This window comes from Balaenoptera musculus, chromosome 11 (assembly GCF_009873245.2).
Source record: "Balaenoptera musculus isolate JJ_BM4_2016_0621 chromosome 11, mBalMus1.pri.v3, whole genome shotgun sequence".
Lineage (NCBI taxonomy): Eukaryota > Metazoa > Chordata > Mammalia > Artiodactyla > Balaenopteridae > Balaenoptera > Balaenoptera musculus.
In genome coordinates, this window is record NC_045795.1 from 46,711,934 (window position 1) to 46,728,236 (window position 16,303).

Consider the following 16,303-nt stretch of genomic DNA (forward strand, 5'->3'; position numbering starts at 1 on the left):
GTCACGCTGAAGTTATATGTGTACAGAAGTTACAATAAATTCTATATTTTATCTTTAAATTGAGTGCTATAAATTTTATTTTTAATGTAAATGAAATATAAATTTTATTTAAATATAAAATAAATGTATTTGTTTTTATTTGTAAATACTGTGCTTTATGTCACTAAAATTTATAACATTATACACACACACACACATACATACACATGCATACAATTTTTTCAAACATCACTGGTTGAGAATGTCTAAAAGACAGGAATTATGTCTTATTCTTCTTTTGTCTCTATTGCTAGGAATAATAGGTAATTCAGTGGTTAATATTTATAAAGTCTGATGAATTACTATTATTTTAAGCTTATTGTTGAGCCAATATTATTTACTTTTGAAAACCCAAAATTTGTGCAGAAATTATAGTTCAGGAAGGGATGTTTAGATCAAAATGACCTCCTTAAATTAAAAAAATTAGTAGGCATATTTGCGCCTAGAAATACATTTTCCAAAGTAGCTTTGAAAAGGGCTGGATTTGTAAAACATGTGTTTATAGTAATATGCATGTATCCTGTATGTTGCTGTGCCCAGTACTCAGATGTATAAAGTGATCTAAAATTCACAGGACAGTGCAGAGAACTTGTCCTCTTCTTTCATTATTTCTCACTCCTTCATGTCAGGTCTACATTTTATATTGTACCTTATGTAAATTGCACAGGACCTGGTGAAGATCTGGAAAATAACCAAGATTATGTTTCCTAAAGAATCCAATGAGGATCTGCTTTTATTTGGCTCAAATATAGAAAACTAAAGAATTTATAACTTCACAAATATGAAGAAATTCTAGGTAAAAGGGATAGTCTTCATGTCCCCAAAAGAAATGAATCTTATCTCCTTGAGCATTTTCTTTTTTGTGAGAGATGCCAAATCATCTGTCTTCAGCTAGAAGGAAATAGAGTTAAAACTTTTAGTTGTAGAGGGAGGTTTTTCCTTTACTGGGACATCAGATGTACCCTTTATTCTTTAGGAAATTCTACTTTGAGACTGTGATAGGATAAGTAACTTCTAAAAGAGTCTTAATTTATTAGTACAAATGTGTTAATAGGCTGGGTAATTTCTTCAAAAGAAACAATGGAGCAAAAGTGGGAAAAATTTTTAGAATTTTTGATCTTTTGTGTTTTGAGATTTTAGTTGAATACCCTTATTTAATTTGAATCTCTTGCAGATACTGACTGGTCATTTTGGAAGCATATCTATTTTAGTGATTTACCTTAGAACATCACCAGCATGATCTATATTTTTACCTGTCCTAAGAAAACTGCATAAATATTTACATCAACTGGTAGTAAACAATAATAGATTAAGTATAAGTATCCACATTTACTTTCTCTTTTACAAAAGTACAAGTATTTATGGACAACTTCACTATATGCTTTAGGAAATTATGGGTTGTCAGGAAAGATTTCTATCTATTCTGTGGATTTTCTGTGTTAATATTTTTGAAAAGTGAAAGTGTAAATGAGGAAAGAAAATATAATAGTCTTCTACAGACCAAACGGTAAAGCTATTCTTCATAAATAGAGATAATACTATTCTCTACTCATCATTTGTAATATTCCCCTTTCAGTGGTGATTGATTTGAGTCAATCCATATCTACACTGGATGAGAATAGTCTCCTTTGTACTAATTTAACAATTCAATACATATTTATTGAATGAATACTCTATGGAATACACTATGCTAAGCACCACAAGGCACCAAAAAGGGACTAACTTGCTTTTCAGGAGCATACATTTAAAAAGAGAAAATTATAGAAAAATAAATATGGTATATGTTTAGACATTCTGGGTAACAGTGAGAAGAAAACAACAGGCTATTAAATTCAGAGGGCAGAGGGTTACCTTATGCTTGGTAGAAGCAGGAATATCTTCCTGAAATCATGTAATGTAAATGGCCTTTAGAAATCAGTAGTATTTTAACAGCTAGAAATAGGAGAAAGGAAGGGAATTCAGGAGGCTGAAGGTCTCAAAGACCTGCACCTGCCACCCCATGGCTATTCTATCCCTTTGCTATAGAACACAAACACACAGCAAAAAAAAAAAAAAAAAAAAGGAAGAAGACAAAAAAAACTTGCTTGCCTCCTGTTGGAAGTTAGAGCTCTTGAGTCCTGAGTAGGACGTGGAGATGAATGAAGCTAAATTTTTACAAACTTGGCAGAGGAACAATAGCCTGCGTGTTAGAAAAGAGACACGTGTGGCAAATATCATTAATCCCCCAGTTACAGAGCCAGGTGGACGACCAGGAAAGAGAGCTGGGAACAGGTGCTGCCAGTTGCAGCACTGAGAATTCTAACTGCGATGTTAACTCTTATTCTACCCGAGAGGAGATGAGGCCTTGGGATGAGGATAGGATGCTGATACAAGGAAATCTCCTCTCCACACCCTAATAGTTATTAGAACATATGTGTGGATATTTTATAGAATGGTTGGAAGATGAATTTATAGAATTCTCCCATTAGTAAAATAAAAAATAAGAGATATCACATAGGACATAAAGATAAAATTAATGCACCAATCCAGAAGATCCAACATCTCACTAGTGAGAGTTCTAGAAAGTGAGAAGAAAAATGAAGCACTTCCCAGAAATGGAGAGTATAAGCTTCCAGATGGAGAGAGCTTATTAAGTACCCAGCACAAGCAATAAAAGGAAATGCACACACATGGGCACAGCATTGGGAAATTTCAAAACATCAGAGAAAAAATGTAAAAACATCTAGAAACGGAAAAAATAAAATGAGACAAAACAAAACTAGGTCACATACAAGTAGCAGGAATTCTCAAGACCACAGGTATGTAATGATAGAAAACATTGAATCAAAGCCCTCAAAATTTTGATTGAAAATAATTTTCAGCCTAAACTGTTATACTCAACCAATCAGTCGTGTGGAGCTAGAATTTTAAAATTTGTAAATGTTCAGCACAATATCACATATGTAGTGTTCTTTCAAAACTATTCAGTGGGAATGTAATTATGAGAATAATCAGACAAATTCAGAATGTGGGACAGTCTGCAAAAAGACTGGTACAGACTACTCAAAAAGTTAGTGTTATGAAAAGCAATAAAAGGCTGGAAGACTATGCTAGTTTCAAAAAGACTAAACAGATATAATGATTAAATGCAATTCATGAATCTTGATTGGATTCTGATTTAAAAAAAATAGGGGCTTCCCTGGTGGCTCAGTGGTTAAGAATCCGCCTGCCAATGCAGGGGACATGGGCTTGAGCCCTGGTCCAGGAAGATCCCATATGCCACAGAGCAACGAAGCCCTTCACCACAACTACTGAGCCTGTGCTCTAGAGCCCACGAGCCACAACCACTGAAGCCCGTGCACCTAGAGCCCGTGGTCCGCAACAAGAGAAGCCACTGCAGTGAGAAGTATACGCACTGCAACCAAGAGTAGCCCCCACTCACCACAACCAGAGAAAGCCAGCATGCAGCAACGAAGACCCAACAAGGCCAAAAATAAATAAATTAATTAATTTAAAAAAATAGCTATAAAAGTCCTGTTTTTGACAATAACAGAACTTTAACTATGGACTTCACAGTAAATGATATTATGAAATTATTGTGAGCTTTTTTGAGGGAGTAATAATATTGTATCTATGTAGGAGCATATCCTTATACTCAGGAGATGCAAGCTGAGCTATTTAGTGATGAAATATATTTCTGGAGCAGACTTACACACGGCTTAGAATATATATACATACACACACACACACATATATATATACATACATATATATAGTGAGATAATGTAGGTGGGACAAAATTGGCATATGTAGATGAAGAGTAGATGAATTCATTGTACTATTATTTAACTTTTCCATATAATATAAATTCTTCACCCATAAAGGTAAAATATAAAAGCTAGGTATGGAGGGAGAGTGTAGCTAAAGAGGAGAGAGAGAGAGAGAGAGAGAGAGAATGTAAATATTTCTCTCCAATATACCTCTTAATAGAGTTTACTGGAAGAGATGTTTCAGGAAGAAATGAGAACAAGCAGAAGATGGAATTTGGTAAAAGGGAATTCCACGCAAACAGTGGTGGGTGGGAGGTTTGAGAAAAACTACTCTGCCTTCAGGCTTAGGAGTTCAGCAGTCTAGACCAGTCTAGACCAACTCCGGTGGGAGTTGGTCTCTGTGAAGCACAAAAGGAAGTGAGAGATTATCTGATGTTTTGGAATATTTGGAAATATTATTGATAGATTAGGATAACTATTGTGACAATAGAAGACAAATAATTCTAATATAGAAAACCAAGAAAATAATAAAGTGAATGAGCAATTACTAACTTTAGGAGAAACAAAAAGATATGAAAATAAAACAGAATTATACTAATCTATTTTGATCATTTATGAATAATAATTATTTATTACTCAGTAACAAGGTAGACATCTACTAGTTAATGAAAAATTATGATGAAACTATATTAGGAAGACAGTTATAGGGAGACATATTGAGAGGAGTCTACAATAGAACTAAATCCTTCACAACATGAATGGCCAGTCAATAGAAAGACCACTAAAATTCATAAATCAAACAACATAAATTTAAACATATTACTTAATAACACAAAAATAAATGCTAAAATACTACTAAAATAATAGATAAAAATGCTAAATGAGAACTGGAATTTGGAGAGGGACAAGACAAGTAGCTGCTGATTTTTGGACATAAACATTTCAGTACTATTTTAAAATAATCTGTATCCAATATTTTCATATACAAAAATTAACTTTAGATTATTTTTTTAAAAAATCAATAGAAACTTAATTAGAACATTCAAAGATCAAATGGAGAAACTGTTCCATACTGCAGAGCAAAAATATGATGAAATGGAAATCATTAATGGAAAAATACAAGAAAATGAGGTTAGACAGAAAATCTCAAAATAGCATTATATAACAGGTAAACCAGATGTGGAAGTAATAAAGAAGTAATATTTTTAAAACTTCCTTAAGTTGATGAAAAATATTTGTCTTCAGATTAAATGGACTCAAAAGTCTTAGTCAAAATTAATGTGGAAACTTTCACGTCTGCACTTTTTTCTGTTTAAATTTCTGAACACAATAAGGAGAGAGATTTGCAAGCCTCCAGACTGAAATGGAGTTATAGAATTGGTAGGGTGGGATGGAAGTACATTCCAAGGAAAGTGATACAGCAGCAAAGATCCAGAGCAGAAAAGCTAAAGGTTTTCTCAGAAGGTGAGAGTAATCAAGATGGATGGCTATGATGTAGAATAAAGTTGATGACCACAAAGGGAAATAAAACTAAATCACTCGTAGAGCAATGTATAACTGGAATGTATATTTGCTACCTTGCTTGCACATTCTAGAATCACAAATCTGCTTTAACTTTGTTAGCATGAATTTAGTCAGATAATTAAACCACCACACAACATAATTTTACTCATGAGATTTAAAAGCCATAGAATGCACAACAAAGTAAAAAGTCTTTATTTCAGTTCTTTTTCCTTTTCCTTCCTCTCTTCCTTCCTTTTCCCTTTTCTTTCTTTCTTCCTTCTTTTCTTCTTTACTTTTTCCCTTTCTTTTTTTCAAACAATAATTACTACATCTTCTTTACTGAGGAATCCAGATTTTAGTTACAATCTTAATTATGATTATGATTATTATTAAGGAAGAAAAAAATCCCAGTAGGGTTGTAACAAATAGATTAGTATCACCATTAGGTTATCATAATTATTCTTATCTACTCATAGTTTTTCAAAAAAATATATTTTGAAATTTTAAAATTGTCTTCATTAGTATTGCTCAAAATTCTAAATAAATCCAGGAGTAGGTATTGCTACTTCAATGATATGCTGAGTTTAATGATTAAATATTAAAATCTGATAGATTTATTCAGTGTTGTATGGAAATTGTTAATCTAGTAAAATATGATGCAGAGTAACCACACATTAAAAACTAAATTAAGGTCACCTTATATAAAATCTCATTAATCAAAAACAGATCATAGTTACTTAAATTGATTGCTAATCCATCTTTCTACCATTTTCTGCCTCAGGGTTATGATGATGGCTATGGGGTTGAATACGATGACCAGACATATGAGACTTATGACAATAGCTATGCCACCCAAGCACAAAGGTAAGGTATACGTTGTTTAACACATCCTTCTCAGGATGATTTCTAATTCTGCTATTTTGTTTCTTGTATCTGAATATCAGTTACATTATGTGAAAGTTTCTAGCACTGGGTTTATTCATTGCCCTTCTGAATTATTCAGTTGCTTACTAGACTGTGAGAGGTAAAATATAATAATCTTGCAATTGCTAATAATGAAATAGTAGTGTGTTCTTTTAAGACTAGATGATTATCATAACCAATCAACTCATTGAACAAGCTTGTATTTAATAAAAATACTGTTATTTTTAGAGATTATTTTAGTGAATTCATAATTAAGATAACAATAAAAACAAGGCACTTGTTCAGTGTGGATTTTTTCCCCAGAAACATAATTTTCATTTTTAAAACAAAAGCTAGGGAAATGTTATTGGTGCTCTGAAAAGAAAATTCTTAAAACATATGGAATCAAGAATTCCTTTCCTTTCTTAACTGTGATTTAAAAACTTCCAACAAACAAAAGTCCAGGACCAGACTGCTTCACAGGCAAATTCTATCAAACATTTAGAGAACAGTTAACACCTATCCTTCTGAAACTATTCCAAAAAATCTCAGAGGAAGGATCACTCCCAAGCTCATTCTGGAGGCCACCATCACTCTGATACCAAAACCAGACAAAGATACCACAAAAAAAGAAAATTATAGGCCAATATCACTGATGGACATAGATGCAAAAATCCTCTACAAAATACTAGCAAAGCAAATCCAACAATACATTAAAAGAATCATACACCATGATCAAGTGGGATATATCCCAGGAATGCAAGGAATCTTCAGTATACACAAATCAATCAATGTGATACACCATATTAACAAATTAAGGAATAAAAACCATATGATCCTCTCAATAGATGCAGAAAAAGCTTTTGACAAAATTCAACATCCATTTATGATAATAACTCTCCAGAACGTGGGCATAGAAGGAACCTACCTCAACACAATAAAGGCCATATATGACAAACTTACAGCTAACATCATACTCAATGGGGAAAAGCTGAAAGCATTTCCTCCAAGATCAGGAACAAGACAAGAATGTCCACTCTCACCACTTTTATTCAACATAGTTTTGGAAGTCCTAGCCCTGGCAATCAGAGAAGAAACGGAAATAAAGGGAATCCAAACTGGAAAAGAAGTAAAACTGTCACTGTTTGCAGATGACATCATCAGATATATAGAAAACCCTAAAGACGCTACCAGTAAACTACTAGAGCTCATCAATGAATTTGGTAATGTTGCAGGATACAAAATTAATACACAGAAATCTGTTGCATTTCTATACACTAAGAATGAAAGATCAGAAAGAGAAATTAAAGAAACAATCCCACTTATCATTGAATCAAAAAGAATAAAATGCCTAGGAATAAACCTACCAAAGGAGGCAAAAGACCTGTACTCAGAAAACTATAAGAGGCTGATGAAAGAAATTGATGATGACACAAACAGATGGAAAGATATACCATGTTCTTGGATTGGAAGAATCAATATTAAAAAAAATCTTAAAATTTGTATGGAGACACAAAAGACCTCAAATAGCCAAAGCAATATTGAGAAAGAAAAATCGAGCTGGAGGAATCAGGTTGTGTGACTTCAGATTATACTACAAAGCTACAGTCATCAAAAGAGGATAGTACTGGCACAAAAACTGAAACATAGATCAATAGAACAGGATAGAAAGCCCAGAAATAAATCCATGCACCTATGGTCAATTAATCTACAACTAAGGAGGCAAGACTATGGAGAAAATGGAGAAAAGACAGTCTCTTCAGTAAATGGTGCTGGGAAAACTGGACAGCTACATATAAAAGAATGAAATTAGAACATTCTTTAACACCATACACAAAAATAAACTCAAAATGGATCAAAGACATAAATGTAAGACCAGATACTATAAAACTCTTAGAGGAAAATATAGGCAGAACACTATATGACATAAATCACAGCAATATCTTTTTCCATCTATTTCCTAGCGTAAGGGAAATAAAAACAAGAATAAACAAATGGTACCTAATGAAACTTAAAAGCTTTTACACAGCAAAAGAAACCATAAACAAAATGAAACAACAACCCACAGAATGGGAGAAAATATTTGCAAATGAAGTGAGCAACAAGGGATTAAGCTCCAAAATTTACAAACAGCTCATGCAGCTCAATATCAAAAAAACAAACAACCCAATTAAAAAATGGGCAGAAGACCTTAATAGACATTTCTCCAATGAAGACATACAAATGGCCAACAGGAAAATGAAAAGATGCTCAACATCACTAATTATTAGAGAAATGCACATCAAAACTACAATGAGGGGGTTTCCCTGGTGGCACAGTGGTTGAGAATCTGCCTGCCAATGCAGGGGACATGGGTTCAAGCCCTGGTCTGGGAAGATCCCACATGCCGTTGAGCAACTAGGCCCATGAACCACAACTACTGAGCCTGTGCATCTGGAGCCTGTGCTCCGCAACAAGAGAGGCCACAATAGTGAGAGACCCACACACTGCGATGAAGAGTGGCCCCCACTTGCCACAACTAGAGAAAACCCTCACACAGAAAAATGAGGACCCAACACAGCCAAAAATAAATAAATAAATTAATTAATTAATTAAAAAAAAAACTACAATGAGGTATCACTTCACACAGGTCAGAATGGCCATCATCAAAAAGTCTACAAACAATAAATGCTGGAGAGGGTGTGGAGAAAATGGAACCCTCCTACACTTGTGGTGGGAATGTAAATTGGTGAAGCCACTATAACATTATGGAAGTTCCTTAAGAAACTAAAAATAGAGCTACCATATGATCCAGCAACACTCCTCGGCATATATCTAGTGAAAACCATGGTTTGAAAGGATACTTGCAACCCAATATTCATGGCAGCACTGTTTACAATAGCCAAGACATGGAGTCAACCTAAATGTCCAATGACAGATGAACGGATAAAGAAGGTATGGTACATATACACAATGGAATATTACTCAGCCATTAAGAACAAAGAAATAATGTCATTTGCATCAACATGGATAGACCTGGAGATTATCATACTAAATGAAGTATGTCAGACAGAGAAAGACAAATATCATATGATATCGCTTATATGCAGAATCTAAAAAAAGTGATACAAACAAACTTATTTACAAAACAGAAACAGACTCACAGACTTAGAGAATGAACTTATGGTTACCAGGGGGGACGGGTGGGAGGGACAAATTGGGAGTTTGGGGTTGACATGTATACACTGTTATATTTAAAATGGGTAACTAACAAGGCTGTATAGCACAGGGAACTCTGCTTAATATTCTGCAATAACCTAAATGAGAAAAGAATTTGAAAAAGAATAGATATAAGTATATGTATAACTGAATCACTTTGCTGTACACCTGAAAATAACACAATGTTGTTAATCAACTCTACTCCAGTAGAAAATAAAAAAAAAAAATTTTAAAGTGAATTACAAACTCAATATATGAAATGTGGGAGGACACAAACATTCAGTCTATAAAATCATATTTCTCCAAGCCCTTCTTCCTCACTTTTGAGTTCAAACCACCTGCAATCCTTATATAGAAAAAAAATGTTTTCATAAAATATGGTATGAAGGAAATGGTGGGGGAGGATCATCAAAGATAAAAGTGAATTACAAATGAAAAAAGCAAAAAAAATTTTTCTTTCCTTTCTTGATGGATCTCAGAGATTATTGAATAAATTTATATAGACTCAGAATTTGTGATATTAATGAATTTTTACTTTTTAAAAGTTAGATTTATTGAAGTATAATTTACATATGGTAAAATTTGCCCATTTAGGATACAGTTGTATAAGTTTGGCCAATACAAACTATCATGTAACCACCACCAAAATTATGATATAGGGCTATTTAATCAGCCCCAAATGTTTCCTTATTGCCCTTTAGAGTCAACTTTTTCTCCACCCCAGGCCCTGGGAAACATGATTCACTTTTTGTCACTACAGTTTTGCCTTTTCTAGAATGTCATATAAGTAGAAGCATTGCAAAATGTAGCATTTTCAGTCTGGCTTCTTATGCATTCCATATCTATTCATGTTGATGTGTGTATTAGTATTCTGTTCCTTTTTATTATGGTGTAGCATTTCATTGTATGGAGGTACCACAGTTTCCTCATTCACCAGTTGAAGGACATTTGAGTTATTCCTATATTTTGTTATTATGAATAAAGTTGGTATATACATCTTTAGAAAAATCAATTGCCTAAGTATTTTTTCTGAAAATAAGTTACACATTTCATAGGAAAGGAATCCATGTGATAATTAGTTAAATGATTCTCCCCTATATGTGATTCTCAGAAACCAATAGGACTAATTGTCACAAAAACAAAATCATAGCATTGACCATTTACTGATCAACTTATTGCCACCCAAAGAGATTTGAATGCATTAAGTAATATTTGGAGGAGGAAACTGGCAAAGAAAGAAACACTTTAAGGTCATTATGGAGTGTAGGACATCTACACGTCATATTGCATGAGTGTGATTTTTTCATGGCCTGAGGGACAGCATAGTGAAAGGGGTGAAAGGGAATTCTATTTAGGGAAACGTAGGTAATTAGAAAAAAAAAAAAAGTCATGTGAACAGATATCTTTAAAGCTCAGCATAAATTAAGATATCATTATGGAAATGAACATTTTACTTTGAGTCTTTGGTTACTTTGTAGTAGGGTAAATAAAAAAGACATCATAAGCCAAGAGCTTCTGCTCTCTTAAGTGTTCCAGTTACATATTGGAACACAGCACAGTTACTTAGGATGCAGGAAAGTTTTGCATCACATCACAGACACTAATAGAGTACTGTATGCAAATTGGCTATGTATTTAAAACATTTGCTAATATTTTCAATCAAATTTCTATCTCATCATTATATATTAGTGCATAAAAATAGTGATAATAAAGTTTTGTAACTTGCTTCAGAAACTATTTGGCAGAAACACAATTATCACACTCTACAAGCACTGCTAGAATAGAGTCAAATCATTTCTTGATGTAGCTTTAGAGTTACATTCAATTTGTAGAGATTTGGGAATAATTTTCTGAAAGTGAGGAATTTTCTGCATCTTTATTCTGGTTAGATTTAATTGGGTTTGATCCACCCTAAGAAAAAATTGGGGATTACAATAACTTATCTTGAATATTTGAAAAGTGAATACTAGGATAATTGAACATAATTATGTATAAAATTTAATGGTGATATAGAATAATCTGGAAAACCCATTTTACCTTGATTTAATGAAGTATAATTTATATGTAAAATTATATTTTCTATGCACTCTGCTACCTTCTCTTTTCCCTTTCTTATCCATTCAATTTTCTGTAGCTAAATTCTTCCCATCCTCCTAAACCCACCTTAAAAACCAACTCTTCTGAAAGTCTTTCCTTAATCCTATATTTGTGAATAATCTGTTTCTACCCTGAATTCCAACAGCATCATATCTTTATTTCTCTATGGCACTTTCTTTTTCTGCCTTGTGTTGGGATCATTTGTGTATATGTCCCTTGTCATCCTTAACTTGCCCAGAATCCTAGTCTGATACACCCTCATGTCCCTCACAGCACATAACATTGAGGCTTTCATAGGGTATGCGCTGAACAGATGATCATTGACTGCATGAATGTCGGACCTAATGTGTACCTACATGATGGGGATAAAAAAATAAGCGCCTCATCGCTCAAAGAGAATACAATATTCAGAATTTTATGTATCATTTTTACTGACAAAATATATATTTATTTCTGAGGTATCTTAGTGCTAAAGCAGAAGGGATAAAGAAAGAAGGTCATGAAGTTAGTTACAATAATACTAGTACTCTATATTATAATAATTATAAGATGCCTATTTTGGTAAAAGCATATACTCAATACTAGGATACTGTCTGGTATGCAATAGGTTCTCAATATTTATTGAATAAATGAATAAAAAATAAATGAATGCATTAATGAATGAATGAAGTTAGCACTATTATTTCAGAAAACTCTGTGAGGAAAAATGTTTAAATATAATACTGATTTGTAATAGAAATGGATAAACACTGAGAAAATTTATTATATAATGAATTAAATATCTACTTTTAGATTACTTCTATTGATCCAACTATGACAACAGAAGATAAAAATAACAGTTTAGTTAAATAAGCACTGATTAAATGATTACTTGTGCCAGAGAGTATGCTCACCATACAGTCACAATACATATTTTTCAATTTTTAAATATATTTTAACATTTTCTCCTAATAATTTGTTGGTGGAGGAGTCATATATGCAAGCTGCATTTATATTTAAATTAAGTAAAACAACTACTATAGAGTAATCAAGTATTAGGAATTAGAAGTGAGAGAAAGTTTATTTTCTACAAGAATCAGTATGGAATTTTTTCTTTTTCAAGTGATGGTTCTTTAATTGTACTTTTTAAAGTATTATTTGGACTTATGGAGGGAAATGGAGAAAGCTTTTAAAGAAGTGAAATAAAGAGAAATATGTGAACATAAAACTTCTCCATCATTTACAAACAATGTGAGTATTATTTCGACATTGAAGTGGTCAAATCAGAAGAAATGCTGATTTAGAAACTTGAAGGTAAAACAATAGGTTTTGTGTGACTTAGCAGAACTGAGATAAAAGGAAAAAGGTTTAGATAAAAGGGCCTTTAAATGACTAGTTTGTCAACACAAGTGAATACAGAATTTGTGGAAATTATAAAGTAGGATCTGACAGGTGCCTAAATGGAATAATTATTTCATCTTTAATAGAGAGTATAAAGGAAGTTCACAAGGTAACAACCCTACAAAGGTTCACCTAGAGTTCAGAAAGTATAACAACTTTAATTAATCCCCAGTTGTCTTGTAAGGTGTTGATAGTTGTGGAAAATTTCAAATGGATCAGAAAAGGGATTTTGCTAAAAATTCCTTAGGAGGCAGCTCAACTAAATGACAGATTAACGACTGGTAAAGATGACAATGATATGAGGTGTCTCTGACCATCTTTTTCTCTTGCTCTGTGTCTATGAGGAGAAAAAGTAAAGAAATAGACTGATGAGTTTATTATGCAACTTTCAAATTGCAGGGCAGTCTTTGGCTTATGAAGAGTTACATCCTGTGATCAACACCTTTAATTGGACCAAATATTAAATTCTGTTCATGTTCTGATATCCTATTTTTTTATGTACTGCTCAAAGTCATTAACATTTTCAGAGATCAATCTTCTAAAATCACATAAATTCTCAAGCCTTTACCAACAAATTGTTTCTTTTCAATGCAAGACTCTACACCAATCCAAATCATAAACGTAGAAAAAAGTGACTTTCATGTACTTAGAGACAAATAGTAATATTGCAAATTAAAGTCAAAAGACCAATTCTGATCTTTGATTCTTACAGGATTTTAACTTGGATGTGAAATATTATGAATTTGTAATTTTCCAAAGTAAATTTCTAACTGCAGATTTGTAATAGGCAAATATCAAAAAGGAAGGTTTCACTTCCCTCAAAACATGAATCAGCTGTGTGACTCACACAACCTGGAAAATAATCCTGTCTTCTCTAGGTTAACGGAGGAATGTGCTAGGGGAGGAAAGATAAAGGTCCGTCTCATATATAAGGCAGTAGTTCCCAAAGTTTTCTAGAATGAAGACTCTCTTGGAATATCTGTAATTGTCAGGGTCTACACAGCAGGTGAAAAATGAGACTCTTAAATTAAGATAATTTGAAGAGAGTTTAATAATGGGACTCTTTTCAGAGTATAAGGAAACCACAAGGGAAAATGTAGTGCGCAGGGCTAGTATCCCTGGGGCAATGTGTTTATCACCAAAAACTAGGAATGGAAGGAAGATAGAAAGCTGTCAGAGAGGCCTTCTGATAAAGAAAGAGGCCTCTCCTTTGAAACAGAATCGTAGCGGAGGCCAGCCCACAAAGAGGAATTTCAGGAGTTAATACCCCGACCTCACTTTGTTCCCATTGGTTGAACCCATTAGGAGGCAAAGGACAAGAAACTGAGTAGATGGAGTTGCCATTAGTCATCCCAGGTACAGAGTAGGCTGGAGAGAAGGGTGGAAGTGGGAAGGCAAATGGAAAGAGGTCCTGCACAACATCCAAAATAATTATCAAACCTCAGCGACCAGTCATTGTACATATTAGTGTCAGTTGCTTGAAGATATAAAAAATGACATACATTTGCTATGGAAACAGCAGTGCTTTTAAATTAATTTGTATTTTATTAATGAGAAAACATTTATACTAAAAAAAGTTACAATATATATGAAAATATAAATATATATTTGTGAAGAGATAACTTCTTGGACACCCTGGCACAAATTAGCTCCTTGAGGGTCAGAGCCCCCACAGTGGGGACCACTGCTCTGTTGTTCAGAGGCTGCTTGGCCCTAATGATTTCATGGTAACTAGCATTAGTTTTGTGCTGGCTGCTATGCTAATTGTTTAGGATATTTATCTCATTTAATCCTTGCAATAACATTTGAGGCAGAGAAAAATTGAAGCTTAAAAATATTAAATGACTTTCTCATGTTCATTCAAGTAGTAAACATTGGCTTCAAAATCACATTTGTTAACTCCAGAGGCCTCAGACTTAAAGACTAATAAATACTGTCTGAAAAATCGAAATAGATTTATTGATTCAACAGACTTGTTATATACCTGAACAATCCAGAGGGAATATAATATAATGTAACAGGAATGTAGTGAGTTATCTGCATGCTTTTCAAAGGGCTCTGACCAAAGGATACGTCTAGGCAGGAAAAAAAAAAAAAAAGAAATTACTTAACTATTTATTTTAGGCGATAAGTTTAATGTGAGCCCTTGTATTTGATACTAAGATTCTACAAAAACACTTCTAATGAAAACTTACATATAAGGCACTGCAGTTACCCAGTAATTTAATAAAAGTTGTAATAAAACATCTTGTCCTATTCATTTAAGTGTCACAACTTGCTATAAAGTGATTCACCCTCATTTTGTAATTCAATTCTCTTATGTCTCAAGCTATAGTCAATGATGAGATTGAATTTACAGATGTTTATTGGATGTGAGATATTTTCCCACAGTTAATCTACTAGTTCAGTTTGTGGCTTTCTCACACATCCACAGACCTCTGCACAAATAGTGGATTTGGTATTGTTTGAAGATACCTTAACAGAGTGGGAATTCAGCTCTTGATACACACTATTCTTTTGTTATTCTCATTTGACATACTTGTTTTAAGTATCTAAGATAACTGTTAGTTTTAGAAAGAAACAATGGGTTTCTTCAAATTATTCATTAGGCATTCATTGTATTTGTTGATTCTTTGTTAATTTAAGGTTAATTTTGATGACATCTTAACTGCTTGCCTAAATAGTCAACTTGTATTTAAAAATATACATTAAGGGGAGACCTTCATGATGACTGAGGAGTAAGAGGTGGAGATTACTTTTCTTCCCACAAATACATCAGAAATACATCTACATGTGGAACAAATCCTACAGAACACCTACTGAATGCTGGCAGAAGACCTCAGACTTCCCAAAAAGCAAGAAACTGCCCACGTACCTGGGTAAGGCAAAAGAAAAAAGAAAATACAGAAACAAAAGAATAGGGATGGGACCTACACCTCTGGGAGGAAGCTGTGAAGGAGGAAAAATTTCCACACACTAGGAAGCCCCTTCACTGGTGGACATGGGGGGTGGTGGAGGGGGAGCCATGGAGGAGAGTGCAGCAACAGGGGCGCAGAGAGCAAAGTGGAGAGATTCCCACACAGAGGATCAGTGCTTACCAGCACTCACCAGCCTGAGAGACTTGTCTGCTCACCTGACAGGGCAGGTGGGGGCTGGGAGCTGGGGATCTGGCTTCGGAGGTCAGATCCCAGGGAGAGGACTGGGGTTGGCTGCATGAACACAGCCTGAAGGGGGCTAGTGCACCACACCTAGCCAGGAGGGAGTCCGGGAAAAAGTTTGGAACTGCCTAAGAGGCAAGAGACCATTGTTTCAGGGTGCGTGCGGAGAGGGGATTCAGAGCACTGCCTAAACTAGCTCCAGAGATGGACGGGAGCCACGGCTACCAGGACAGACATCAGAGACAGGCATGAAATGCTAAGGCTGCTGCTGCAGCC

At 34.1% G+C, this 16,303-nt stretch overlaps 1 protein-coding gene across 1 annotated transcript in view; it reads left to right on the forward strand.

Moving 5' to 3' along the window:
• The window catches only part of KHDRBS2 (KH RNA binding domain containing, signal transduction associated 2), a 721,197-nt gene that overhangs the window by 646,701 nt on the left and 58,193 nt on the right, over positions 1 to 16,303 (forward strand). Inside the window, exon 7 of the mRNA XM_036870525.1 lies at positions 6,073 to 6,155. Within this exon, the coding sequence (XP_036726420.1) occupies positions 6,073 to 6,155 (83 nt within the window). The remainder of the gene's footprint in view (positions 1 to 6,072; positions 6,156 to 16,303) is intronic.